The sequence below is a fragment of the Hippocampus guttulatus genome, chromosome 4 (genome assembly GCF_054856545.1).
Source record: "Hippocampus guttulatus isolate MCC_2025c chromosome 4, RoL_Hgut_1.0, whole genome shotgun sequence".
NCBI classification, from domain to species: domain Eukaryota; kingdom Metazoa; phylum Chordata; class Actinopteri; order Syngnathiformes; family Syngnathidae; genus Hippocampus; species Hippocampus guttulatus.
In genome coordinates, this window is record NC_141264.1 from 20331479 (window position 1) to 20358649 (window position 27171).

The 27171-nt window shown below is 43.9% G+C and overlaps 3 protein-coding genes across 6 annotated transcripts; 2 read left to right on the forward strand and 1 right to left on the reverse strand.

Moving 5' to 3' along the window:
- The first annotated feature begins 1127 nt into the window (after positions 1 to 1127).
- Positions 1128 to 7271, forward strand: dnaja2b (DnaJ heat shock protein family (Hsp40) member A2b). The gene is made up of 9 exons (XM_086108233.1): positions 1128 to 1434; positions 2381 to 2440; positions 3277 to 3503; positions 3873 to 3953; positions 4031 to 4164; positions 4256 to 4452; positions 4543 to 4687; positions 5842 to 5969; positions 6039 to 7271. Exons 1-9 carry the CDS (start codon positions 1357 to 1359, stop codon positions 6225 to 6227), a joined length of 1239 nt encoding a protein of 412 aa, XP_085964359.1. The 5' UTR covers positions 1128 to 1356; the 3' UTR covers positions 6228 to 7271.
- Positions 7272 to 7281: 10 nt separating this feature from the next.
- Positions 7282 to 15883, reverse strand: LOC147206508 (uncharacterized). 4 transcript variants are annotated; one of them, XM_086108231.1, is made up of 19 exons: positions 15738 to 15883; positions 13217 to 13375; positions 13033 to 13125; positions 12688 to 12801; positions 12528 to 12595; positions 11995 to 12170; positions 11756 to 11894; positions 10921 to 11019; positions 10729 to 10848; positions 10557 to 10668; positions 10224 to 10344; positions 9960 to 10144; positions 9608 to 9890; positions 9095 to 9366; positions 8859 to 9014; positions 8003 to 8164; positions 7838 to 7942; positions 7679 to 7767; positions 7282 to 7441 (listed from the first exon to the last, which is right to left on the reverse strand). In XM_086108231.1, exons 2-19 carry the CDS (start codon positions 13346 to 13348, stop codon positions 7348 to 7350), a joined length of 2520 nt encoding a protein of 839 aa, XP_085964357.1. In that variant the 5' UTR covers positions 13349 to 13375; positions 15738 to 15883; the 3' UTR covers positions 7282 to 7347. The 4 variants fall into 4 exon arrangements, with proteins under 4 accessions (XP_085964357.1, XP_085964356.1, XP_085964355.1 ...); XM_086108230.1 differs by having other exon boundaries at positions 7679 to 7761; positions 9095 to 9420; XM_086108229.1 differs by having other exon boundaries at positions 9095 to 9420.
- Positions 14221 to 26806, forward strand: ppp6r2b (protein phosphatase 6, regulatory subunit 2b). The gene is made up of 24 exons (XM_086108228.1): positions 14221 to 14700; positions 15671 to 15829; positions 15910 to 16008; positions 16705 to 16891; positions 17391 to 17528; positions 17617 to 17682; positions 18100 to 18212; positions 18296 to 18409; positions 18534 to 18654; positions 18736 to 18897; positions 18962 to 19180; positions 19257 to 19321; positions 19393 to 19508; positions 19942 to 20027; positions 20103 to 20180; positions 20260 to 20357; positions 20441 to 20498; positions 20838 to 20959; positions 21029 to 21183; positions 21278 to 21428; positions 22460 to 22527; positions 22634 to 22835; positions 23889 to 24017; positions 24656 to 26806. Exons 2-24 carry the CDS (start codon positions 15702 to 15704, stop codon positions 24687 to 24689), a joined length of 2709 nt encoding a protein of 902 aa, XP_085964354.1. The 5' UTR covers positions 14221 to 14700; positions 15671 to 15701; the 3' UTR covers positions 24690 to 26806.
- The last annotated feature ends 365 nt before the right edge of the window (positions 26807 to 27171 follow it).

Here is a 27171-nt window from a genome sequence, read left to right on the forward strand (position 1 = left end):
TCAAGCCATATAAAGAACTCAAGAATAATGGTTTATTCAATTATAGTTTAAGTGACAGTGATGAGGGGGTTGGTAACGATGCTTACGTGCTCACAATACATTTTATTACATATGAGAATTTAAAAGTTTGCAACATTTTAGCAAGCCCCCCGGGCACTTGAGTTTGACATCTATCTATCTATCTATCTATCTATCTTTTATGCTCGTTTATATATATATATATATATATATATATATATATATATATACTGTATATATTTTCAATTGAAGTACTGTACAGTAGTTATGTTGGGTGTACGTCTTTAAGGGCGTGGTCAAGTGGATGACATCGGGTTGACAAAGTCACTTTACATTAATTAATGATTCCAATTTGCTCATGGGTATCAATCTAGGCGTGGGTGGTAGTTTATTTTTATGTGCCCTGCAATTGGGTGGCCCAGGGGTGCCCTCTTTTTATTGCAAGAAAGTCACTTTTTTGAAGACTAAATTGGCCATAGGTTTGAATGTTAGTGTGTTTGTGGTCATGTATTGTCCAGCAAGCACCGACTGCTTCAGGATTATCTCAATCAATAAATAAATAAAGGGAGATTTGTCCAATACATAGGCGGGTTGAGAAAATAATTAACAAATATAAATATCAAATATATTGCTGCAGGTCTTAAGTGGGGCAACACAAATTTCTGACGAGGCTACAGCATCTCCTACCCCCGGTATAGCGTCATCCCTTCTTTGTAAGGTAGGCCTACGCCAGGTTCTTCCCACATTCCAAAACATGCATGTTAGGTTAATTAAAATTCTCTAAATTGCACCATGGGGTAAATGTGAGCTGAAAGCTTGTGTGACTATGTGAACATTTTGCCTTGCGATGTTGGGGATCGGCAGAGGCTCACCTGCCAGTCGAATAAGAATAAGCGCTATAGAAAATGGAAATGGACAAAAAGGGGGGGAAAAGAAAACCAGAGATCAGGTTGTCGTTATCTAGAGTTTTTTTAAAATATTTACCTCTTCTACAAATGAACAGGCCAATGTGTCCGTTTTTAAAATCAAAAGTGGCCCTGCCCACCCGTGGTGTATATTGGTCTTCATACAAACACAATTGGTCTCTGCATTCGAGCGTCACAAAGAGCGTCATGGCACGTAAGGCTAATAATAAAACCTGATAATGGCCCCGTGTGAAGTTCTAGAAGCCCCCTCCGCCGCCCCCTAGAAATGCGACTGCTCTGGTTTGGGGGCGTCTACGTCAGACGGGGGACTTTGTGTGCGAATCTGGCAACCCTGGACGATCCCAGCCGGCTTAGCTTGTTTTCTTCCTCACTCATTTGAACGTCCGTAGGAAGTAGCCGGCTCCCAAGCATCATGTCAAAAGTCGCGGACACGAAGCTCTACGACATCCTCGGCGTCTCACCGTCGGCCTCCGAAAATGAACTGAAAAAGGTGAGGACGTTGCCAAGTGACAATGGTGATCTAGTGATGTGGGACACCTGTAAAATGGGCCTAGACTAGAAGCTGCTTACCCAACATGAGCTCGGTGGCTAACTCCCTAAATGGCTTGTCGACGAGAAAAACTGAAGCAAACTGCACGGCTTCACCTACGGTGACGGTGGGATACATTCCTGCTTGGTATCTAGGGAATATTTCACATTTAGACACTGAAAAAAATATGTCTGCCGAACGTTAAAAGGAAACTCAAGTGACCACGAGTGTCGTAGCTCACCGGATATTAGACGATACATTTCAGGAAATAGTCGTCGCCATGTAGCCATGTAAACGAAGTCTAAATTGAATATAGTAATACAACGAGCATTGCTTTGTGCCCCCACATTTTGTGTCGATCGCGTTCCCTTGCTTCGTGCGGGGACATTTCGATGTATCTTAAATAATCCCAATGTGAATGTATGGTAACGATTATTGTTTAATAATCTTTTAAGTCGATGCCCTAATGTCATGTATCTCACATCTATTGGTATTGTCATAGAAAATTGAAGGAATTCAGTTTTTTTTTCTTTAAAGTAAAGAAAGTTAATTTAAAATTAAGCCGGTCATAACGCCTGATGTTCTAATCGTGAAATTGTAGATTCTTAACTGCCATGAATCAGTTGATTATTTCACAATATCAAAAAAGATATTATACTGTTTTGCTGTCGTGCTATCAGAAGAGTAGTTTATTGAACAAGTTAAGCACATGAGATGGCATTTCAAGATGGCTGGAGGTGTCAAAGGCAGCAATGCTCCTGCTGGTGCCCTGATGTTTTTGACAGCATCCAATGACTTGATATCTTCAACCTTTTAGAAACATAGCTGGTACCTGACTGAGATTAGTGCTCTGGTTAGTTCTTTCTTGTAGGCTATTAGCAACTTCTGTGCCAACCTTGTTTTACAGGCCTACCGCAAATTGGCTAAAGAGTACCATCCCGACAAGAACCCGGATGCTGGAGACAAGGTATGAAACACTTTGATGGGCTACATATGAATCCCATTTGAAATAAGAGAACTGCAAAATTTATGTTTTAAGATGTGTAGGCATTTAGCTGTCTGGACAATGTTGTATGGAACATTTTAAAATTCAAAACTGCCATCCAAGTGATGGAAAAAAGGTCTCTGTATGTTGTATAATTACAACAACAAAAATGCTTGCTTACCCACAGGGCTCATGTATAGGGAACTGTAGCAAATACTGTACTGTCATTCATTATGGTTTACACATTCTTAACTCATAGAAGTGTAAATACGCATTGTATGTTGTATAGTATAACGTTGTTGGCTCATTTTACGGTGTACAGTCTGCTGTAAATGTATTCATTGTGCAGTGGTACAGTCGCCTGGCTTGTGTGCTGGCAGCGTGGGACCGGAAACATGTAAAGATTAAAAAGTATTGGGCCTAAAATTGAACCTCGGGAATCCCACATTTAATTTCATGGACTCTGAAGGAACAAGTATACATACTATATGAACTTTAAGAAACAGCTGTCTGCGATAGGAATAAAACCAATATAATATGTGTGTTGGTCGCTTTTCTTTTTGTACTAAAAAATGGGAGTTCAATAACAGAACAGAGACTTAATACCCACTGGAAGAAACGGGTATGCAAAAATTAATTTGTCTTTTGGTAGCACATTACATATTCTTTTGTCCTGTTTGACATTCAAAATAATAGGCTTTGTTTTGTTTTTAAGATAAAGGATTAAAGTTTCATTTTAGGTTTTTGTGTGTCGCTAAAGCTCTGACATGGCACATAACAAACAAAATTGTGTGTGTGTGTTTCATTATGTCACCCAGTTTAAAGAAATCAGTTTTGCATATGAAGTACTGACAACCCCGGAGAAGAAAGAGCTTTACGACCGCTATGGAGAACAAGGGCTACGAGAGGGCGGAGGTGGCGGGCCTGGCATGGACGATATCTTCTCTCACATTTTCGGTGGAGGACTCTTCGGGTTCATGGGGGGACAGGGCAGAGGACGCAACGGAGGACGGAGGCGAGGCGAAGACATGGTGCACCCTCTGAAGTAATTGAGACCTTTAAAAAGGGACACGTTTATGAAAAAATGACTTTTTAATTTCTTGTATATAAAATAGATGGGTCTCTTGCAGTGCCAGTGCACACATCAAGTATGAAATTACACAATCACATCAATTTTATGTGAGGTGTCTTATTTTATTATTAATAAAATATGTTTTAGAAAGCCATGAATTTTTGGGATGTGGGCGAACTGGGTGTCTAATTTACACAATTCCAACACCCCCATACCCCATCCATGCACCCGCAGTTTCTCTACCCATGACTTGGAAGCTAGTCTAAGATTTGCCATTTTCCCAAATGTGAGTGACATTGTGTTGCATACTAATGAATGTTTTTTTTTTCTCCCCCGCCATAGAGTTTCACTTGAAGACCTCTACAATGGTAAAACTACCAAACTCCAGCTGAGCAAGAATGTCCTTTGTGGTACCTGCAATGGGTGAGTCTTTTTTGAGTGTTTTGTACTGTTACAGGAAGACAAAGTACAGTGCTGACATTCTGTCATTTGCTATCCAGTCAGGGGGGCAAGGCGGGCGCAGTGCAAAAGTGTGTGCCATGCAGAGGACTGGGTATGAGGGTGGTGATTAGACAACTGGCCCCTGGTATGGTCCAACAGGTGCAGTCAGTCTGTACAGACTGCAAAGGAGAGGGTAATGTGACTGCAAGCAATTCACACACTTTCATGTGGGGGATCAAGAACTCATCATCCCAAATATTGGTCCGCCTGTTGTGTTTGTGCAGGCGAGGTCATCAGCGAGAAAGATCGCTGTAAAAAGTGTGAAGGTCATAAGGTGAGTAAGGAAACCAAGCTGCTAGAGGTGCACGTGGACAAAGGCATGAGACATGGACAGAAGATCACCTTCACTGGGGAAGCTGACCAAGCGCCGGGTGTGGAACCTGGGGACATTGTCCTGGTCCTACAGGAGAAAGAACATGACGTAGGAAAAGATTAACACTTACGTGATACATTTAGGAGGTCATCATTTGAGTCGAGGCTCACATTTGATTTATTTTATTCTCCATCTCAGGAATTCCGCCGGGAAGGCAATGACCTTCGCATGGTGCAGCGCATTGGTCTGGTCGAGGCTCTGTGTGGCTTTCAAATGACTCTCTCGCATCTGGATGGCCGGCAGCTGCTTGTCAAGTACCCACCCGGAAAGGTCATAGAGCCAGGTACGCATACCTAATTACCAGTACTCCGGAACCTGAGAGTGCCTCAACTTCAAAGTTCAGAGCTACTCCCTGATTGATTGATTGCTTTTAATTGCACAGCTGCATCAATATTTTGGGGTCCGCGGATTAACATTAGTTCCGGATAAGTGACACATACTTGAATGTTCACAACATATGTCGACAACAGATGGAAGAGTTTTGTGTTTGATCATATGTTGTACACACCTGTGTGTGTGTTTATAAATTATCTTTATTTGTGTTCTTCTGCACTTCTCTGTTCCTAGTGAGACTCTTGGCTCAACAAGTACTGCAATAGATGGCCCCCTCAGCGAGGGTGTTCAAAGTATATACATGCAGTTTTAAATTGTGACAAATAGTGGTTATAACTTCCATTCATCCATTTTCTAATACGCTAATCTTTGCGAGGGTCGCAGGCGTTCTGGAGCCTATCCCAGCCGTCTTCAGGCAGTAGGCGGGGAACACCCTGAGCTGGTTGGCAGTCAATCGCAGGGCACACATAGCCAGACAACCATTCACGCTCACAATCATACCAATTTATTGTGGTCCATTAGCCTGCCATGCATGTTTTTGGAATCTGTGAGGAAATCGGAGTACCCGGAGAAAACCCACACAGGTGCGGGGAGAACATGCAAACTCTACACAGGATGGCCGGGGTCTGGAATCGCACGATTCCCAACATTTCTCTTTGAGTTTTACAACTTGTTAAAATTCATATGATCTGGATTTGCATTTGAAGCAAAGTTTCCTCATTATGTGTTTGAAGTTTTCGGTATCAAGGGTAAATTGTTGCGATTTGTGGTTACGGGACAGATTTGCTCCAAATGACAAAACTTTGAGAATAGGCGATGTCCCCTTAAAATGTTCATACTTACCTGTATTTATAGTTTAAAATATAATACCCCCTAAAAATAAATGCCTTTCGGGTTATTTGATGATTTTCTATTTTTGTGTTCAAATATTTCTGCAGTGTGTTTATGGGGCGCCTGAAACTATATTTTGAAATGTTTTATGTGGTCTCTATATTGTGGATTTCCACCAATTGGTGGGTCTGGAACACGGTAAATGGTCTTTTTGCGTGTGTGGTGTGTGGTGTGTGCTAGTACACTAACAGTCTTGTTTTGCTGTCTCTTCAGGCTGCATTCGTGTGGTTAAGGGAGAGGGAATGCCACAGTACAGAAACCCCTTTGAGAAGGGAGACCTCTACATCAAGTTTGACGTGCAGTTCCCCGAGAACAACTGGATTAGCACCGAAAAGCTGAACGTGAGTCACATTAGTCAGACCCATTGTAAAAGCACCAACGCTGATAACGATCACTCATCACTCTTCCAGGAGCTGGAGTGCCTGCTTCCGAGCCGCGCCGAGGATCCCCTCATTTCCGCCGACGCCGAGGAAGTGGAACTGACGGATTTCGATAGGAGTCAAGGGTCGGGCGGGGGCGCCAGGAGAGAAGCCTACAATGACAGCTCCGATGAGGAGGGCGGCCATCATGGCCCGGGGGTGCAGTGCGCACACCAATAGAGAAGACGTTGATGCGTTTTTACATGCACCATTCCTCCAGCTCCACTTTTGCATCATTATTCAAGACTTGACACACATGCACATTTCTCTCCTGTCGTGGAGACACACCCAACACACACACTTCGCACCCTCCTCAGTTCTATGGTGCCCATAAGCGATGCTGGAGTTGGGGTATCTTTTTGTGTTTAGTGCTCAGCAAAGCCTCAGGCCAAAACTTGACTCAGACCTCAGTTTCGGCTGTTTACTCTGACAAACAGCGGTCAGTCTAGCGTTAAAAATAAAAAAAAAAGTGAATAATGTTGACTAGTGTACATGGTTTAGTGTAATCTTTCTCACACACAAAGCATGCCGCTTACTTGCTGATGACGTACAACCTGGGTCCACACACACACCGCTGACGTTAAGCCTGAAGATTCCACATAGCCTCAGCCATGATTTTCCAAAATGGTCCCAAGTGCTGTCACCTTGCTCGAAAATAACAAAAGTCTTGATTTGTAGTACCTATCTTTTTAAAGTTTTGTTTCAGTGTTTCTTGAGACCACTCAACCTGATCTGTGAAGTGTGTGGGTGTGTGTGTGTGTAATACCAAAGCAGCCCGCCAAGTCGGAGCTGCTTTGGAATGTTCCGGCTTTCTCGGGTGATCGCTACCGCTGCCTTGTTAAAGCTGTATAATGTGCACGGATGCTGTCAAACTTGAATGTTTGCCAAGAAATCTCCCACACACACAAGTCGACAGCTCCCGACTCATTTCACAAGGGCAAAAGACCGTACATTATTTGAGAAAAAAAAAAAAACTTGCGTTACTACAAGATTTACCCCCCCCCCCCCCCCCAAATCAGCCCTTTTATTGCGTTAACGAAACAGCGCCCTCTATCATACCAATCTTTCAGCGGCCAACTGTTTATGCGGTAAAGACTTTATGGCGCTTCTGTGTGTACATCTGGACGCAGACTACAGGAAGTTGTCATTGATTAAGTGGTATTACTGTTCATGCTCATGTTTGTCCAGGTAATTAAAATGTATAATAAACAATCTGCAAGTCCACCCGTTGTTTACGTACAAAGAGTTTAATTTTCAAATGAGGGAAGTAGACAGTGCCGCACGTTCTGCTTCTCGCCACTCATTCTAATCCGTTGTCTTGGTCCAACCTGTCTTCAATTCCTCTGCTTTGGAGATTCACTGGAGCCAGAAGTTCCTTGAAGCCGACGGTGTTCCTTCAGGAAAAAAAAAAAAACACAAAATGCCGGCGTTTAGAAAAAGTGAGATATTTTGCTTCCAGGGGAAATTTTATGTTGAAAAATTCCCTGTAACCCATCACAAAGAGGACTTGAGATACCAACTAGTTGAAGCGGGTCCATTCATGGTTTGAATGGCCAATTTTCTCATTCAGCTTGCTAGGGAACAACAAATTATGCATAACCCAAACTGTGTGTGATTTGTACTGTACATACCTTTTTCTTCTGGACTGCATGATAAAAGAGCGTTCCCTTTTGAGCTGCTCCAGTTGTTCTCTGACCAGCGTCTTCTGCTGACTCTTTTCCTCATGAACAGCGAATGCATTGATTTGCCATGTTTTGTAATTAGTAATTACAAATAACAAACATCTTTACTTGTGGTATGTCTTTACTGAGGTGCCTCATCCTCTCTCTCTGCTTAGGCCCAAATAAATCCTCATCCGCCTTCCTGCTCTGGATGATGGACAAACGTTCTTGGACCTAAAGCAAGAAAGGTCCACATTATCATTATCATCATCATCCGATTGACATCTTACTCACCCTCAGCTGCTGCCTGTCTCTGTCCCTCTGCTGCTTTCTCTCCATTCGGCGGTGCACGTCCACCAGCTTCCGCATGGTCTTCTCTCTCTCCACCGCAGACATCGGTTCTCCCGGTCGGCCGCCCTCCCTCCATGCCGATCTCTCGCTGAGGCTGCAGTGGCCCTTCGGTGGACCAAACGGGAGGAAAAGTTATGAAAGTGAAATCATTCAAAGGTAAAGTTGGTTGGTGTCTTTATCCAAGTTGTACAGTGATGTGAAATTATTAATTCTAAAATGATTTGCAAATCACAGACTCTAACCTTGACTTGAGCTTAAGGTGGTGTCATAATCCCCAAATTAACCGTAACTGAAAGACTAACTATTTAACCTCCCAGACACATTGCTTCAAAGTAGCAATGTACCTTTAAGAGAACCAACGACTAAAAGTGCTATTAATCATCTTAGTGTGTCTTTGGCTGGATGACTGTAATGCAGCCAGTGCTGAATCCTCTCCTTTAACATTTTTCAGTTGGTTCTGCTCACCTATTGACCCCCCCCCCCTTACTGGCTGTATATGCATGATTGGAGTGCCATTTTCTGATTCTGCCATTTTCCAATTTCTCAAATGGGCTCGCACCACCTCACCTATCTGAGCGACTGCTTCCCCACCTTCCCGCCTGGTGCCTCAGCTCGGCTGACCAGCTGCTCCTGGGGTTACTGAAGTCTAAGCGGACGGAAGTCCAATGGGGATATTGCTGGTCTCAAACTGTATAATGACCTCCCGGTCCACATTAGACCAGCCCATGCTCAATGTCCACTTTTAAAAACCTGCCTCAAATCTATTTATATTCCTCGGCTTTCAGCACGTGAGACATACTGTAGCCTGTGCGGTGGGCTCAGAAGCTCGAAGCTCCTTCACCATGTCGCTGTCCTCGTCAGTTGTCTTCCTATCCCGCGAGTCAGCCGAGGTCTGCCGTCCACACACAAGCTTTGTGTGCAGGTCGTTTTCTTTGCCGGATTCATCCGAGTTGAGCTATAGTGAATCAAAAAAAGGACGCGAATGACAAGCGGCAGTATTTCATGGCATATGTGTGACATGATTTAGATGAGTACCTCCACTGGGCCGCGGTGTTGCTCTGCAAGTTGAGCCTGGCTTATCACTCCTTCTCGGCTTTCTGCGGCCGCGTGTTCGGGTGCGCCGCCTTCACCGCAGGGCTGCACTTGGACATCAACAGCGTGTGCTGCCTCCCCGTCGTGTCCCGTGTTGCCCTTAAGCCGTGCGCTCCAAGCCAGAGTGATTAGCGAGTCCTGATCCTCACAGTTCTTTGTCTCGTTGTCTTGTTCCTCATCATCGGGTCCTCCTCCGTCAACTTTACTGGATGAATCTGGAACACACAAAATCTCCAAATAGGGCAGACCTCCCAGGGTCACGCCACAGTCTGGAAGGAGTAAATGTAAATCACTCACAGGACACTTTATTAGCTGCACCTCAATCAAAATATCTGTCTTTGCAATCAGAACTGCAAAGTACAATGAACAAACCCAACACCGACTGGAAACGGAACCTGAGGCCTAACCCGAATTTGAAATTGCATCAATTGCAGTTTCCGTTGTTTTGGGTGGTACCTGCGCAGACACCCTGTTTATCAGGTACGTCCTCAGATTGGACTCCATCATGTCGTGTGCCGATCGTATCAGCTGCCGTCTGAGATTCAAGCAACCCGGTGGTGAAGTTCTGGGCCTCTGCAGCTCCACGAGACTGATGCGGGACTTGCCCCTGGCCGCTCAGATTAACGTGTGAAGTAGATGAAGAGGCATCTGGATTGAAGAGTTGGAGCAGGTTGGCGCGCAGGTGTTGTGCGTGGACTTCGGACTGGTACTCTTGTCTCAGCTTTTGGAGATGCTCATTCTTAAACCAAGTCAAATTCTTGCGTCACTTTCTTGTCGCTGGGTTTGATGACATCATCGCTCACATTACCCCATCCAACAGTCCCCGAAGGAGTGAAGATGTATCCCTCTCCTGGATCTCCAGGAGGTCAACCAAGAGGAGCAAGGCGGCTCGCTCTAGCTGGTCTTCGGTCCACTCCGTAGGGGGGCTGCTGATGTCACAGTCGGGTTGATTCTCACCCCTGGAGCAAATTTGTTGCAGCCTTTTTATGCAACCTATTAGGCAAAGAAGACTTTTAATTTTCCAGGCGTGAGGTCTGCAAACCAGTTTAAAGTAATAATATGAAGACGATACTTGTTTTAAGAGAATCTGAGGGAGCCGGTCTTAGCACATCCGCCAAAGTGACTCCATGCAACAGGCGGACCAGCTGCTTCCTCTCCTGCTGCTGAGTCAGCACCAATAACGGCAGTAATGACTGCAGGTGGAGTTAAAGGATTCTATTTAGGATGTAACGCAAGAGACTTGGTATATTCACACCACAACATCTTTTGGATTACGTTCCTAGCCAAAACCCAAATGCTCAACCCTAACCCAGAAAACAGTAAATCAAAAACCCAACCCTAACTTGATACCCCAGGTCGAAACCCGAACCCGAAAATCTTAATGCCCTCCAACATTGGGCAGCACCTGCTGTGATAATCCTAAATCGTCGTCATCTTTCATGTGCCCAAATATGTCGTCATCACCGCGCAGTAATGCGGCAGCCCGCTCTTCTCTGCACGGACTGTGAACTTGTGGCCTGCAAAGACACGGAATCATCTTGTGTCATATTGTTGATATTGCAATTGTTGCACCTCACCATTTGTGCCAGGATTGTCTGATGGCCAAATATGCATCATAGGCTGTTTTTTCTCTTTGAGCTCCAAGTGTTGCTGAGCGAATGTACAAACACAACAGTCTCAAGCTCTCCTCGTCCAGCCTACAAAGGCACAAGAAGCAAGACTGAATCATTGAAAAAAAAATGTCGAAAAGGTTGAGGTGTTATTTGTACCTCTCCACTAAGGCTGTTAGTTCTTCCCTCTCTTGTCGTCGACACGCGTTTAATTTATACAAGAGAGAAACTGCAGTGAAGCTGGACTCTGGACAAACTCTGGAGGACAAAAGTGATTGAGTTTACTTTTCAATTACATTCCAACGTTGGTTGATAATAACGAAAAAAGTCGTAATTCTTGGAGGAACAAATACATACAATTGTATACAGGCCTGGCCCACAAATAGTCGAAAAAATTCATACAGTTGATGCACCTCAAAATTCTTGAAAAACGCGGATAAACTGCAAATCAATTCCATTTAAAAAAGGGTGTTGGATTCAATCACCTCACCCACAAATATAATTTAAAAATGCCTTTTAAAAAAAAAATCTCAGGGTGTCTGTTTTACAGATTTAGTAACACTGATGAGAGTGGGGGAAAAATATAAAATTAAAAATGTCATTTCAGAATATAAACTGGTCATTTCATGAGAAACGTGTCATGTTGCAATCAATGAAAGTTATAGAACATTATAGTGAGGAAATATTTGTAATAAGATTTTATTTTTTCAATTTGTGTTATTAGACCAAAAAAAAAGTTGTAATGTTATGAGATAACAGATTCATGAAATTACGAATGTTGTAAAATTAAAGTCGCAATGTTTTGATTTTTTTTTTAAGTTGTAATTGTAAAATGTAAAACCGCAGGATAATTAGTTTCAAATCCCTACTTTTAGGATAACAAAATCTGTTATTTAAAAAAAAAAAACTCCCAACAATTCTAAAGTCGTACGTTAGATTTGCGATGCCATTCCAGTTGTATTGCAGGTCTTATTTTGCTACGAAAAAAGTGAACCTGTATATCGTGAACGCTCCCGGCAGCTCGGCCAAAGCGACCATGTCGTCGGACGCCAAAGCTTCCTGTGCGAGCTCCTCAAGCCAAAGCTCTTCCTGGTGACGTCGCCATGGCGACAGAGCCTCCCACGCATGGATGCCTGTGTCATCACCGCCGTCACCCCAAAAAAAGTGGAGTTCCAAATTGTGAGGGTGGAGAAAAAACAAAAATCAATGGCTTGTATAAAATGTTGTCCTTACTGTGGTGTTTCTGCAGCATGTCATCATAAAGCAAACGGGTCACCGCGTCGTATTTGACTTCGTTGAAGAGGAGCACGTCTGAACAGGACACCCAGCCCCAAACTTCACCTCTGACCCCTGGCGTTAGAACTGGCCGGGGGCAGGCCAGTATGCTTTGCACGCCTTCTGTCACCACTCTGAACTCACACACACACACACACACACATGCATCCACGCAAATGCATTAATGTTAAGTGGTCTTGTTAAGGACCACTTGTCCTCACAAGGGTCGCAGGGGGTGCTGGAGCCTATCCCAGCCGTCTTCGGGCAAAAGGCGAGGAACACCCTGAACTGGTTGGCAGCCAATCGCAGGGCACACATAGACGAACAAACATTCGTGCTCACATGGGGTAAAATACATTGGGGGAGAGGATTATATTTTCACCGTTTTGATTGACACCGTTTTGTTTGTTGATCTTAAATGTGTTGACTTTATTGCTGTAGTTTGTGCGGCACTCTACTGTGTGCTTTTGCTAATATTTTGATTCTCTTACCTGGCCCAGCTCTGTCGAGCTGCCTTGTGGAGCTGCCACACTCCACTCATGTCTTCTTTCGCTCGTGTCTGTGTCGAAGAGCAACATACGTGAATGTGGATGATACATAATACACCACATTGCTCAATAAACATGATTTATATTCTATAAAGTAGCATACCTGTGCGGTTCGGTGTGGGCACTTGAGCACAGGGGCATCAGCGATGGCAGGAGTCTCGCATAAATGCAGCTCCTCCAGATGGCCTGCATTGAGCAGCTGCACTTCCCAGTATAACTGAACACATTCATAAATTTCCCATCAAGATTATTGCTTGGTCGCTTTTTTATTTGTTTATTTTTTTGGGGGGTGCTTCAAGCCAAACTTTGAGTTTAGCAAGCTTCACATATGCCGGCCGCTCAAAACGGTCAAAACACACAAATACAAAATGAGAACATTGGTAAGCCACATCTGTATGCTTGTTGAAAGAAGGAATTAACCACTAAGTCAAGATAGCATTGTGTTTACCTTTTCCTTTTTCTCCTTCATTTGCTTTATTTCGATGAGAACATCCAAAATACGCTCACCAACGCACGACCCCTCACTGTCACTTTCTGAAAGCTAATAAGATCAAAGTTTGTTCATGTTACTCATTTAGCCAAATTTTTTTTTCCTTTCACTTCTAAATGCAATTTAGCGTATTGGTTCTCACCTTTTTCACGGCCGTGCGCACTTCATCCTCGGTGCAGGCGTCACGAAACACTTTGCGGTAGAGGCGACTCGCATCCTCGCAGGAGAATTTGTCTCCTTCGCTCACGCCCGCCGACTGATGCACAGCAGCCATGCACGCCCGCAAACGGCAAGATGGAACCTCGTGAAATGAGTCCAAATAAAAGCCTTTCTTACCTGCTGCATGATGCACCACCTGCAGGCCTATGAATTATACAAGCTGTTGCTATGGTTACCATAGTCACCAAGAGGACAAGGAGGATCAAGTGACAGAGTATTCAAAAGTGGACTCTTTTCTTTTCTTCACAATTCTACAGGCAAGAACCTTCATGACAACTTGAAGTCATTTTAGGGATTAAAAAAAATACATGTACAAAAGTATTGACAAAGTTTGCTCCATACTTTGTGGATGCACATTTGAGAGCAATTACAGCCTCATACTAAGTGAACAGTGGTTTTGTAAAACAGTCAAATGTTCTACCAGTAAATTGGATGCTAATTTGAATTTTTACCACAGTGTCCTTATTTGTCAGTCAGAGCGCTTCTTTTGCTACATTCGGTTCACATCGCAGTCCGCTGGGGTCAAATGGCTCAAGGCTCCCACCACATACGATTTTATGAGACATAAAATTGTTAGCCGTTTGGGATTCTTTGTCAAGAAGGGGGAAAATCGGATTAAAAACAGCCCGATTGTTTTTATGTGCGTATCCAACCTAAAATGTCCAAAGAAGGGGGATTAAAAATAGGTTGCACCTCAGCAGAATGACAACACTGCTCAACAAATGTTCATAAAATTGCAATTGAACTTTTCTAAATGATTTTTTTGCAGTGATTCAGAATCGACCCTAGTTTTTTCTCTCTAACACATCAGGTGTTCATAATAATAATCTGTAATAATTCTAGATGTATGATTTAAACTCTTCGGCTGAAATTGTGAAAATTGAATGACACTCCCTAAAGTCATCACCACAGTATCTATAGAAACCAAGTGGAATAATCATGGCTTGGCTTTGTGAAATATTTCGGTCCGAACCTATCTGTAATTTTCCTTGTGTTGAGGTGAATTATCACGCGACACCGTAGTTGTTGTTATTTTACATCCTCTTGACTAACTCTAACTGCTGACAGCGTCCCCTGCACGTCGTCAAAATGTCACCAGGCTGACGCTTGCACTGCTTGACGGACACCCGAATTTATGGACTACGTTTTATCTTCTCCGCCATTTTGATCGGTGACACCACCGGTCGTCGTCGCCCGCCCGTTGAAGTTAATTTCGGCCTGTGTCGGTGTGGTCCACAGCGTCTCCAAGACCAGCGCGCACACGGCGAATGGATGGTGACGGGAGGACACTGCAAGCGTGAAGCTAACATACGCCACAATTGGAATAGAAGAGCCCCGCTATGGGCCGCTGCGGGTGACCTCACAGCCCAATCTTACATGATGACCCAGGACAATGCCGACTGAAAGGTAAGCCTCGTTTGCCATATAAAAAAAAACATCCACATATATCTATTTTTAAAGAAAGTCAAGTGGAAATTGGTGACGCAGAGCCCGAGGAGGCTGACCGAGGAGGTCAGCTAGCTAGCTCGTCACATATAGCACCGCTTCTTAAATAGCTTCGGGATATAATATGTAAAACGTTTATCTTTCCTTGACTGTCACGGTATGAGGTGAACACGTCGGTCGCTAGTGGAAACTCTCTGGGGAATGTGTTGTCAACGGAAGAAAAACAAACAAAGCGCAGTGTATGAAATCAATGGCAATTAAAAATGTGCTGTTATGGGTGTTATGGGTGCGTTACATGATGAGTGACGCTATTTTTCAACAAGTCTGCTCTAGCGACTTGCCAACATTTTTTTTTACAATTAAGGACTGTATAAGATTTTTATATTTTGCTCAAGCATTGTATCACGAAACACTCTGAAACTACTGTCTCTCCTGATGACTTTACGTTGGTGGAGCTAGACACATATTTTACAGGAGAAAAATCACGCCATAGGTTGCTCGGACCAACCTTTACAATTTTTTTTTTAACTTATAATCCTTGACGGCAGCAATATTGAATCAACAGGCAACTGATGAAGTCTACTGATGGTCCGCAAAGAGACTTGAGTGTAAGAAGCAGAGAAGATAGAAATAACTAGCCTGTGAAGACGATGTAATGATCAAGAATGTCAATAATATCTGTTATTATTAGACAAAAATAGTTCTTTTCCAAGCCCCTAATTTACACCTCCAGAAATTAAAATGCAATCCTCACGTTTAAGATAGCCCACCATATTAAATCACATTATTGAGGAGAAAAATAAATAAATTACATTATTTTTCAAAGTGAATCAGCTCTAAGGTCAATCAATGTTAGTCAATCATTAGTTTCCACAAGTTTGCAGAGTTGTTTTTATAGCACCAATCAAAATGCCAAATTCTCTTCATACAGCTAAGAGCACACATCGCTGCGGACATCAGCCATGTTTTGGAAATTTGACCTGCACACAGCTTCTCACCTGGAGGCGTTACTGGACAAGGAGGATGTCACGCTTGCTGAGCTCATGGACGAGGACGATGTGTTGCAGGAGTGCAAGGCTCAGAACCGAAGGTCATTATTATAACATCTCGGTTGGCTCCATTGTTGGCATCCCGCTGAATCAACTCACTTTTCTTTGTAACTTCTGTTAGACTCCTCCTGTTCCTATGCCAGGACCAGTGCATGCAGGAACTAGTTCGCAAGATTACTACAGAGCCTCCTGCTGGGATAGAGGAGACCAAGCGATTCAAGTATGTGCCATGGAAGTAAAATACAGTAGCTTGACTTAAGAGTGTCCCAATTTAGGAGTTGCCAGTTTACTTGGTCATTGTTGTGAGACAATCTGAGTCGTGGGCGAGCTTTGAATATGTTGCCAACAACTGAGGTACTGCAACCCCTCGCATGTGGCCAAAAATGCTGTAGTTGTCAGTGGTAGCTAATGCTAATATGTTAACAGTGCAGCTCTGTGTACCTTATGGTCTTTACATGATAGTGTTTTGATGTCGCTTGAAAGCTGCTCTGGAACCTTGAGCAGTCTAGCTGTCAAGTCATGTGCGGAGAAACTCTGAGAGCATTATTAAGAAAATAATAATGTAACAGCAAGAGAGAAGTGTAGAACAGCTCACTCACAAAGACCTATTTTCACATATCGGCATCTCACGACAGATTTTGGAGCTTTGGTCATTTTAAACCTGATTGGTGGATAGGCAGGGGTCTCCAGGCACTCTGGAGACTCCACTATTCGTATACAGTACAAGTAACAAAATGTCAATTTCAGAATCAGAATAATTTGAATAATATCTCCCCTTTTAGCTTAATACGTTGCTGTTGCAACACAGTGTCATTCTCAGTAGTGTAATGGTTACATAGGCAAATTCTGCCCAACTCAGTCAAATCATGTTTCCGCTTTCCATGTTACAAGCCAGGTGTGTGTTGTTCATTCACAGGTATTCAAATATCGCATGTGAGTTGTTGACAAGTGATGTGGGCGTGATCAACGACAAGCTGGGGAATGAGGAGCCTCTCCTGGAAACCCTTTATGCCTTCCTGGAGCAACCCTCCCCTTTGAACCCATTACTGTCGTCCTTCTTCAGCAAGACCATTGGGAATCTCATCGCGCGAAAAACTGAGCAGGTAGCACCCACCAAGTCATGCATTACCTATGAGAGATGAAACATGATTCATTCCCATCCGTCCAAGGTTCACAGGACCTAATTGTCCCAGCTTTCTATGTATTCAGAGATTGACTAAGCTGCTGTTCCGTGCAGTGGAACCTGCTACCTCAGATTTGTTCATGATTCAAATGATATAAATAATCTGTTCTATGTTCAATTGCCATCATGAAACCTTCATGTATTCTACTCGTACTGGTTTAAATGACCTTTTCAACATTTTAACTGAGAGCTGACTAAATGTAATTGGCGGTGGTGATGTTCTCCTCAGTTTTTAAAAAAAAAATTAAAATTTGTTTTTTTTAGTCGTAGTCATAATTTTAGTCATTGAAAAAAAGCAACACTCGCAATTTTCGATGTCAGTCATTGTCCACTGTACCGGTCGTGCAGTGTATCGTGTGTTTTGCAACTTACACTTGCACGACTTTGTGACATTGGTGTCTCTGTTCTGTTGTGATCAGGTGATTAGTTTCCTGCGGCGGAAGGAGGGATTTCTCTCCTTGGTTCTAAAGCACATCGACACGTCAGCCATGATGGATATCCTGCTTCGGCTTATCAGCTGTGTGGAGCCGCCCCCTCTTCGACAAGAGACTCTCGCTGTAGGAGACAAAGAAATGCACAACAACAACACAACACAACACACTCACATTTTCCGCTCTAATATTATTCTCTGTTCATTGCTTACAGTGGCTAAATGAAGAAAAGCTGGCCCAGAGACTTGTCGAAATCATTCATCCGAAGATGGATGAAGAGGTACATGCACATTCTTGTCATTTTGCAGCGACTCTATAGGAACCCCTGTTTGAATTGAATACATTGGTACCTTGACTTCCAAGTGCCCCAACATGCAAGTTTTTCGAGCCACGCCTTGGTCAATTCGAGTTTTAATTACGTTACAAGCAAACTTCGGATATGTTGCATCTTGAATGACTTGTGTATAAAAAAATGTAGCCAATTAATGTAATATCCTTGCATGTGGGAAAGGAGAGCCACAGTCGGCAATGCACTGTCAGTCATTAAGTGAGTGAGACAAACAGTCAAACATACAAATACAAAATCATTGAGTTACACTTGTATGTCAAGGTACCACTTAAATACTTTATCAGCACTCTATAGCTTCGCTATTGACAATACTGAGAGTCCACGTCGGTGTGTGTTATTTCTGTCAAGAGGCAGTCCAACGCGTCTCAGACTTTGTGCGACATCATCCGTTTAAGCAGAGACCAGGCCAATCAGCTTCAGGAGATGTCCCAGCCTGACCCGTTGCTGACCGTGCTGGAATCGTACGACACACCGACAAACATGCTCTTAATCGCGCTCTTTGGACGGGATGCACCCAAAGTTGATGGATGTCTCTATTCTGCAGGCAGGAGTGTGTGGAGCAGCTGCTACGGAACATGTTCTCCGGAGACAGGACTGAGAGCTGCATCGTCAATGGGATTCAGGTTCTGCTCACTCTGCTGGAAATCAGGAGGCCTGTGTGAGTTGCCAAATTTTCTTGCTTTTATTAACCTTTGTGTCTTTCTGTTGGTGTGAAATCGCCCAAGCTCTCCATTTAAAGCTCCTGTCAATTTGTGTATGTGTTTTTTGGGGGGTATGGGCAGCGTGGATGGTGTAATGGACACTCAGGGGTTTGAGAGAAGTTACACCATTAACAGCAGCATCCTTTTGGCCATTCAGCCACACTTGCTTCATTTCCACCAGCTACTTCTCGAGCCTCCCAAAGTATGTAAATAAGACTCATAAACAGGTTTGGAGGGCTTCATGAGAGCAGCACAGTCACTTTGGTCTCTTTACCTCATCTAGCGAAATCCTATGCGGACCACTTTGGGTGTGCTGGAGGAACCTTTGGGGAACACGCGGCTACACGTAGCCAGACTAGTGGCCTCCCTGCTCTACACCAGCTCCGCCAGCCATGCGGTCATAGCGCAGGAACTCTGCCGACTCAATACAATGGACCTGCTTTTGGTGAGGCCAACCCGCACTTTTCAATGTATGCTGTTGTTCCAAAAGGACCCCATCGTACTTTCAGAACTCGTTCTTCAAGTACACGTGGAACAACTTCCTGCACCTCCAAGTGGAGCTCTGCGTGGCAGCCATCCTGAGGCCCTGTGCTCACGAAATGAGACTTCAACCAGGGCCCCTTTCCCAAGACAACGGCAAGCCTCCTCAGGACATGTCCCAGGAGCAGGTTTTGACGGAGGTCGTAGGCACCCAAGACAATACTGCACATAATTTATTGGTGACTCATGTAGGTAACTTTAACATGCTGATGGAAACTCGGTGCTGTTGTCTTGACAATTGATCACCCAATTTGTTTTTTTAAGTTGTTTCAGCATTGCCGCCTCGTTCAGAGAATTCTACTGGCCTGGGAAGAGAATGATAAAACCCAGTAAGACTAATTGCGGTTATCGGGCTGTTTACTACTGTATGGGATGATCTAAGGGCGGAAATTGCTTTTAGGTCAGAAGGTGGAATGAGGAGAGGCTACATGGGGCATCTGACCAGGATTGCCAACACAATTGTCCACAATCTGGAGAAAGGGCCGGTTCACACCCAGATTAGTAATCTCATCAGCGGTATGTGTTCGGCAATAATTCATTTACATTCACTCCATCACTACTTGACTATCAGTTATATTGCGTGCACCTATGCTAGTTCATGGCCACAATCTACACATTCAACGCCATGAAATAGGTATAACATTCATGTGAATTTGTGGATTTAATAACATATTCATGAACAATTTGGACATCTGGGAAAGCAAATTGGAGCACAACTTCGCCAGAAAAGAGAATCGTGATGCTGTCTGCCTGACCCTCTATAGAAAAGATGCCAGTGATTTGCTAACCCAAATGTCCACAAATGATTAGCATCATCATTATTATTTCCTTCACACATTACACTCACTTTGTGGGCACAAATTAGCACTGTGCATCTTAAAAGTAATTTTTGCCCCCTCCATGGCCTGCCTGGCTCTGCATAATGCTGTTTGTTGGTTTTGTTGTGTAGAGCTACCAGTTGACTGCAGAGGGCGCTGGGAGGCTTTTGTGAACCAGACACTTTCATGGACTAACAAGAGAAACACCATAGATCTGGTACATACTGTACATGCAATACATAACCTATTTTTTGATCGTATAAACTCTCATTGTTCTATTTGTGTGTTTTAGGTCGGCAGCGGTAATCCACGGCCTTCCTCGGAAGATGACATGGAGAGCCCCTTCCCAAAAGAACTGACGCTCCAGCAGGTTTTAGCCCGGACGTGAAATGTAACGAGTGTCTGATAGGATGCTTTCTAAGCAAACTGTATTCGTATGTATGCTTCAGGCTTTTTCGGACTACCAAATTCAACAGATGACGGCAAACTTTGTGGATCAGTTTGGTTTCAACGACGATGAGTTCGCTGATCACGACGACGGCATTGGGTGTGTGTACTACAGTGGGCGTGCATTTGCTACTTGGCCCTTACCTCACTATACTTACTCAGCGAATCCTTTTCTCATTGTAGGGCAACATTTAATCGAATTGCAGAGATCAATATCAACATTGATGTGGGCCAGGACAGTGTGAGTTTAAGAATCACGCCGATTATTATTATTATAGTTTAGTCTGTTTTTATACAATATGGTGTTGCTGTTCTTTATGACAACACAAACATTTCTTTTTGTTTTTGGCATGTGGAACGGATAAATGACATTTCAGTTTATTTCAATAAAGAAAATTGATTTGATACACTACCGTCAAAGTAAATTTAGTCACAAGCTTGGTCAAGGGAAAAAAAAAAATCAACTTTGTAGGTAAGGTACTCCTGTATAGGAATAGGGCAGATGGACCTGCAATGTAAATACAATCCTATTTTCCATCTACCAGCTTGAACCTCTGACAGTGACACGTATACTTTGCAGCCCAATGCAGCTTCGTTTGACGCTTGCGCCAAGGAGAGAATTCAAGCCTTTGATGATGACGAAGAGGACATCTGGGAGGAAAAAGAATTCAACTATGCAACACAAACCAAGTCCAGGAACAGGTTTGCAACCGTTTGCGGACCCCGTTTTTGTCATGGTATATCAATGCTGATTTGATCTACTCCGTCAAGGTTCGGTGGGTCGCAGGTAGCCCAAGGCCAAGCCTCGAGCAAGGCTTGTGATGGGTCGGCCACTTCTGACAAAGCGGCAAGCTCAGACTCTGATGAAGGAGAAGAGCTGAAAGGTGACATCGACCCTTTCTCCAGCCAGGCAGAGGCCACAAAGAGTGAGAGACAGCATGTCATCATCATACCATTGTTTCGGTCGCTCTGAGGGAATGACAGGTTTTGAGTAAGTGCCTCGTGTACTTTGTTCCCCAGACTCCGGCTGGATTGCAGACTTTGGGGAGGTCAACTCAAAGGCTCCCGCGGCAGGCGTCGGCTTTGCAGCCTGGGACAGTCCCCAGCCCGCCGCCACCGAGACAGACGACAAGGGCTGGGCCAAGTTTACAGATTTCCAGCCTTTCTGTTGGTGAGCCTGCAAAATGCCCGCCCATAGCCAGCAATACTATCGGAGCTGAATATTTTACAGTCAATGTCTCTAACCACCATGAGAGTTTTGTTTCCGCTCATTGACCGCACAACTTGAAAAGAAGCAAACCCCTAAATTCAGTGTCAAACTATAGCAACGTGCAGTTAGTGGCATTTATGAGGGGCAGACCAAGGCCAGGGCGACATTCCAAAAGAGAAACCACGAAACATGCTCAGTGAATTTATACCCCAGTACAGAACTACAGGCATCTCATCCAGAAGAGTCCGTGTAAATTAATTAATGGCTTAGTGGGGTGTGCATGGTCCCAATGTAACAATAAGATGGTGTTCCTTCGCTATATTGCATTGTTTTTAAATGTTAATAAAAAAAAAAATTTTAATTTAAGCAATCAGTATTGGTTGTACAGTCAGTATACTACTTACTATAATGCCCTCGCTTGTGGGAAAGGAGAGCCTCTTGCAACACACTTGCGCATAGGTTGCTGTCACCCATGGCCAGATACACACACGTTGACTTGCTGACATCACACGCTACCCCACCTAGCCCCCCCCACTCTTAAAAGTACACGCATGTACCGTATAGATAATACAATACATACAATATTTTTTCATACATATAGTATATACGTTATATGTTTGCAGTACATTTTGTTGTGTTTGAAAAGTGTGTTTTCATAAATTGAAGAGTGTTAATATGTTAAGTGTGCGGAAGGAGTATTCAAATAAATTAGTGTTTTATGTGGTCCCTATTGCAATGTTTCATGGGTGTGTCTGGAACCCCGCAATAATTGGGGGATCACTGGAGGTCGGTGTGCTTTTTTTTTTTTTTCCCCTTGCTAGTCTAAGGTGTCACCCGCTGAATGTTTGGATCATGTCGGAAATTAAATTTAGAGCTGGGAATGCGAGGAATGTGACCTCCCAGACTTTTACCCGACTTCTCAAAATGGTTGCAGTGTGTCTGTTGTGCTCGCACTCCCTCAAGTTTTTGACATGATATTTATATATGCCCAGTTCTGAAACAGGCCCCCGATGCAGCTCGCCTGTGGACTCGGACCTTAGCACCAAACCAAGCCAGAATCGTAAGATGTGGCTGCCTGTTTTTCCATCACAAAAATAAAAAAGTTTAAAAGTGAAGTGAATCCATCCAGGTTCAATAAATTGGACTATCTAATCTTTTCCCTCCAGCCTGCGTGTGGAGCATATGCGGGGTGAGGAAAGCCCCCCTTGTGGCTTCGGACAGCTCCTCCTCCAGCAGCTCCGACACTGATGAAGATGAGAGTAAGACGGGGGGCGCGTCCACCCACACGGAGACCATCAACACGGGTGATGGCAAGGAGACCATCCGGCTCACCGTGGACGCCAAAAACGAGCGCGCCGTCTTCAGCAGGTACGGGACGCGTTCTCAATAGACCGATGCTCTGTACTCCTTATCATACAAAATCTGCCATCAAACTGCATGGCTCGGTTCATCCATAATGTAAGAGCTAACCTCTCTCACACTTTTATGTATTGGTGAGACAATGTTCAGCACCAGCGACTGACAATTCAACTGGAATTAATCGATAACATCGAAGAATCAGCCTGGCCTGGTTATGAGTTTGGTGTGCGGTGTAAGAATATTTATTTCAAGTATTTTCTTACACTTCGTTTACATTTCAAATGGCCTCTGAAAACAACTTTTCATCCCCCCTTTTCATCCCTCAAAGCTTTTTCCCTGTGCCTCCCTCTCCCTTTCTTGCTGTTTTGATATCACCCCCACCTGTCTCTTCCCACCTGTTACGCCCCCTCCCCTCACCCTCAGAGTATTCAGACCGGCCACTAGACGGTATGTGAAGCGTGTGATGATTTCCTGAAGTTTGTATGACAAAGCAAATGCCGTTCATAACTAAAGACGGCACGCGTGTTTTGCTTGTTGCCTTGAGCAAGGATGGATGCGACAATCGAGACTAATTCATCAGTGGACTGCACTAACCCACTACATACCCTTACATTAGCTTAGCTGATCCCTATTCTCAACACCAGTCAGGCTTTAGCACATCCACGAATAGCAAAAGGAGTGTCTGTGGCCTCACATGTGTGGCGCAGATGTTTGCAATAATGACATATCCAGTGTATCGTTTCCTATTAAAAACCCAACTGGTGTCTTCCCTGTGCACAGAGCAAGTGGGGAAGTTTTGCCCACACTCCATGCTTAGAACAAAAATCTTTTCAATCCAAGTCAATGCATTACCGCGCAGTTTACTAACAAATACCACCCTCTTGACAAGCATGCACAAATTGATCTTTGTTTGGGCTGCGGGGAGGCAAACCGTCAAGAGCAGATAACCGCCGAGAGCTTTTAACCAGGACCTGCGACCACTGTTTGTTTTCTTTCCTTTGGGACCGCACTTCACTCTCTATTTCCTTCCTTGGCAAGAACACGGTTTGCTTTGTTTTGAAGTCACGCAGAGAAGACAGCAGAGGACAAAGGGGAAGGAAATGAGCCGGATGCGGAATCTGGAAGGAAACACGGAGACTGTCCCAGTCCAACGAAGACCAGTCCCACCCAGCAGCCTGATGCTGTCACACAGTAAGTAGTGTCTGTGTACTTTGAACACACGGTAATGGAGGAATGTTCTCAAGTTGGATCTCGGGGCGTTTGTTTACTTAACTCCAGAGGGAACAAGGCATGTACAGTATTAGGGATGAGATATTCAACACCCTATTTCCTCATATACCGGCTGGAGGTATTGGTTTACTAGAGTGCCAAGAACAACAGGCATTTAAAGAGGTATGGTATTTCAAAATGGCTGGGGGGCATTTATTTACTCAACTGCCAAGAGTGCACTCTTTAAATTCTCCCATAAACATCAGCTTTACAGATTCCAGATCCACTCTTCAGGTGCTCTGTTGTACTAAAAACGTCTGCTCCACAACACAATGGAGGGAATTCCAGTCAGCTGTCCCGAGGAAGCAAAAAGGAGGCATCCAATTAATTAAGGAATGGCATCCAGCACCACGATATGAGGAAACGTCACGCATGCTCAGAATGTTTCATTTTAGAGGAGATAAACACGAACAATTGTGGCCCGCTTCCATTCTCTCCATTGTTCTCCTGCGCTTGAACATCCTCTTTGTCACACACCTCCGAGCCCAATGCTGTTTTTCTGCTTCCCCGTCACAGTCAACCTAATTGCAAATCTGTCCCTTTTTGATATTGTTTTACAGAGAGAAGCAGCCCCCCGCCAACGGACCGGCCTAACCACATCATCATTCTCAACGATGACCCTTCCACGCACAGCCACGCCTTTCTATGATTTCTCTCAGCGGCCATGTTTGCCAGCCCAGTGGCACGTCTGAATTCATTGCTCGGGAAGCATGACCAACAGCCAAATAGGGTAACACATTAAATGATCTGCCCAAAACAAAAACAAAAGTCGGCAAGGGGGGCTTATCTTGCGCATGAATCGGAGCCTGGTTTGAGTCTCCCAGCAAAACGAATTTTTCATTTCATGCGGATGGAAAGCTGTCGAAGCATTTATTCCTTATCCTTGATATCAAGCTGAAGGTCATAGGAAAAAAAAAGTGACGAATATCGTTCTATTAGTGCGCGCTAGTTGGTTTATTAGTGTGCTGTACTGTGCTACTCGCGAGAACAAGAGTGTATGCGCACGGACCTTAAAGTACATATCAAAGATATGGTGAGAAATATTTTCAACATCATGCCCGACTGGGCCTATTAGAAATCATGCGTGTCACTGCTCAAGTTTAAATGAGTGCGTGTGAGTGTGAGAACGCTCTCTTGAGGTGCAGAGGTTACTCTCAGGTCTGAGTTAGAGGTATGCCCGATATAAAAAGAAAGTACATTTGTGTAAAACACGCGCGCACACACACACATATACATACATACACACACTGTATTATAAAAAAAAAAAAAAAAAACCCTCCAAAAGACACACAGATGTGCATGTCCCCATTCATACCCCCGCCCCCCACTCCTCCTCAGAAGCTGTCAGTGAACTATTGTGATATTTGCACCTGTATTAGATTGTGGCTACTCTTGGTAATAAACATAATCTAAATGTAGAATATACACTTATAATCATATCTATTTTTGGAACAAAAGATGGAGAAACTGATTGTGTGCGTTGTATGTGTGTGAGCGTGCTGTTGAAATGAGGCAATAATGACGTTTTGGAATTCCAGCAGCAGTTCCAGAGGACAGCGTGCGCGTGTATGTGTCGTCTTCCATGTCATTGGGATAATAACGTAGCACATTAGGCAATCTGCTGGAAAATCTAATCTGTTGCATCGCCATTGCCATGTTGTTACTCATATGATGTCAATGACAAAATAAAAATGGCTCGTTCCAAGCAGAATTACCCGCACAGTGGCCAGGGATCTTTGTTTGTACCACTCCAGAGAGTAGAATGCGTTTATTCAGGATAAGGTGTTTGTTTGTCTTTCCACTTGTTTCAGGGCTGGTGGTGACCCTGGTTACTTATTGGCTCTGTGGATTTATTTGCTGGTAGTCCACTTGTGGCATGCCTGCCACACATTTCTGGGGTTCAGGGTTCAAATCTCGGCTCAGGATCCCCCTGTTTGGAGTTTGCGTGTTCTCCCGTGCTTGCAAATGCGCGTTAGGTTCATTGAAGATGAAATTGCCCCCAAGTGCGAGTGGTTGCTTGTCTATATTCCCCTCTAAGATTGGCTGGTGACCAAGCCAGGGTGTATGCTGGGATAGGCTCCCATATAAAGACAAGCGTAATGGAAAATGGACGAGAAGAATCTTTTGGGTTGATCTGAATCTGATTCACAAGCGCTTTTGGTGAAGGCTTTATTACAATGTTGAATGGTGCTCATGTTATTTACAGTGCACACGTTCGAATACGCTTTGCTTTCTGCCAAAGCCTTTGAGTAGTTCCAGCTTCTATTTTGGCAGCCATTAAAATCCAAAGCAGTGGTCTGATTTGTTTTGTTTGGTTTTGTCGTATTTTTTTCCAAAATGAATGTGACGCTTTTGCTTGTTCCACGTGTGAAGTGCACAAAGAAATCAGGATTCAGGGAGAAGGAAAACTGGGCTTTTTAACCACTGAATATGTCAAACAGTGCAGGAGGTTGCTTTGTCGACGTGACTGTGTAACAGCACCATGCTTTGTGGGCATCTCAGTGGCTGTTGCTCATTCCAAGGTGTGTGTCTGTGTGTGTGTGTTTGCGGTAGAAAATAAAACTGTGTTGTAAAATGCCTTTCTTTTTTGGTCGGAAGCTAGTGTTATTTATTTATTTTAGTATTTTTGGAAGCAATGTGTCCGTTACTCGTTGTCACTTTAGCTTGTAAATTCATATACAAACTGAATAAATATGTCCGAAGAAATGTGAGTCAGTGTATGTGAGGCCTACTGTGACACGCATGGACACACAATGCACTGCAAGAACGGCAGGCTCAAATATGTTTACCTTGAGGGCAGGTGGACTCATAGATTACAGAGCTTCTTGTTCCACACTATCGACCGCTGCTTGGATGGCACTTGATTTCCCACAGAAAGTGCTAAAGTCTACTCCTTTATTTTGAATATTTTTAACCCGTATATAGACAAATGGAATGAGACGTGCCTACATACTTCCCCTTATTTTTTTGCTAAACAATTTAAAACAGTTTCCAGGTGTCGCACATTATCCTTTTTTTTGGCCTCGCTAAAATTAGCCTGCGTTGAGTGTCGACCGCTGCCCCCCGCCGCTGCCCC

Bases quoted from the DNA above. Each gene is read 5' to 3' on its own strand.
- dnaja2b (XM_086108233.1), top strand. From the start codon at position 1,357: ATGTCAAAAGTCGCGGACACGAAGCTCTACGACATCCTCGGCGTCTCA. The intron at 4,453-4,542 runs GTAGGAAAAGAT...TCTCCATCTCAG, and splicing joins TACAGGAGAAAGAACATGAC to GAATTCCGCCGGGAAGGCAA. The intron at 5,970-6,038 runs GTGAGTCACATT...TCACTCTTCCAG, and splicing joins TTAGCACCGAAAAGCTGAAC to GAGCTGGAGTGCCTGCTTCC.
- LOC147206508 (XM_086108229.1), bottom strand. From the start codon at position 13,348: ATGGCTGCTGTGCATCAGTCGGCGGGCGTGAGCGAAGGAGACAAATTC. The intron at 13,126-13,216 runs GTGAGAACCAAT...TGATCTTATTAG, and splicing joins TGCGCACGGCCGTGAAAAAG to CTTTCAGAAAGTGACAGTGA. The intron at 9,421-9,607 runs GTACCACCCAAA...TACTCCTTCCAG, and splicing joins TAAACAGGGTGTCTGCGCAG to ACTGTGGCGTGACCCTGGGA.
- ppp6r2b (XM_086108228.1), top strand. From the start codon at position 15,702: ATGTTTTGGAAATTTGACCTGCACACAGCTTCTCACCTGGAGGCGTTA. The intron at 18,655-18,735 runs GTATGTAAATAA...TACCTCATCTAG, and splicing joins TACTTCTCGAGCCTCCCAAA to CGAAATCCTATGCGGACCAC. The intron at 20,960-21,028 runs GTTTGCAACCGT...TACTCCGTCAAG, and splicing joins CAAACCAAGTCCAGGAACAG to GTTCGGTGGGTCGCAGGTAG.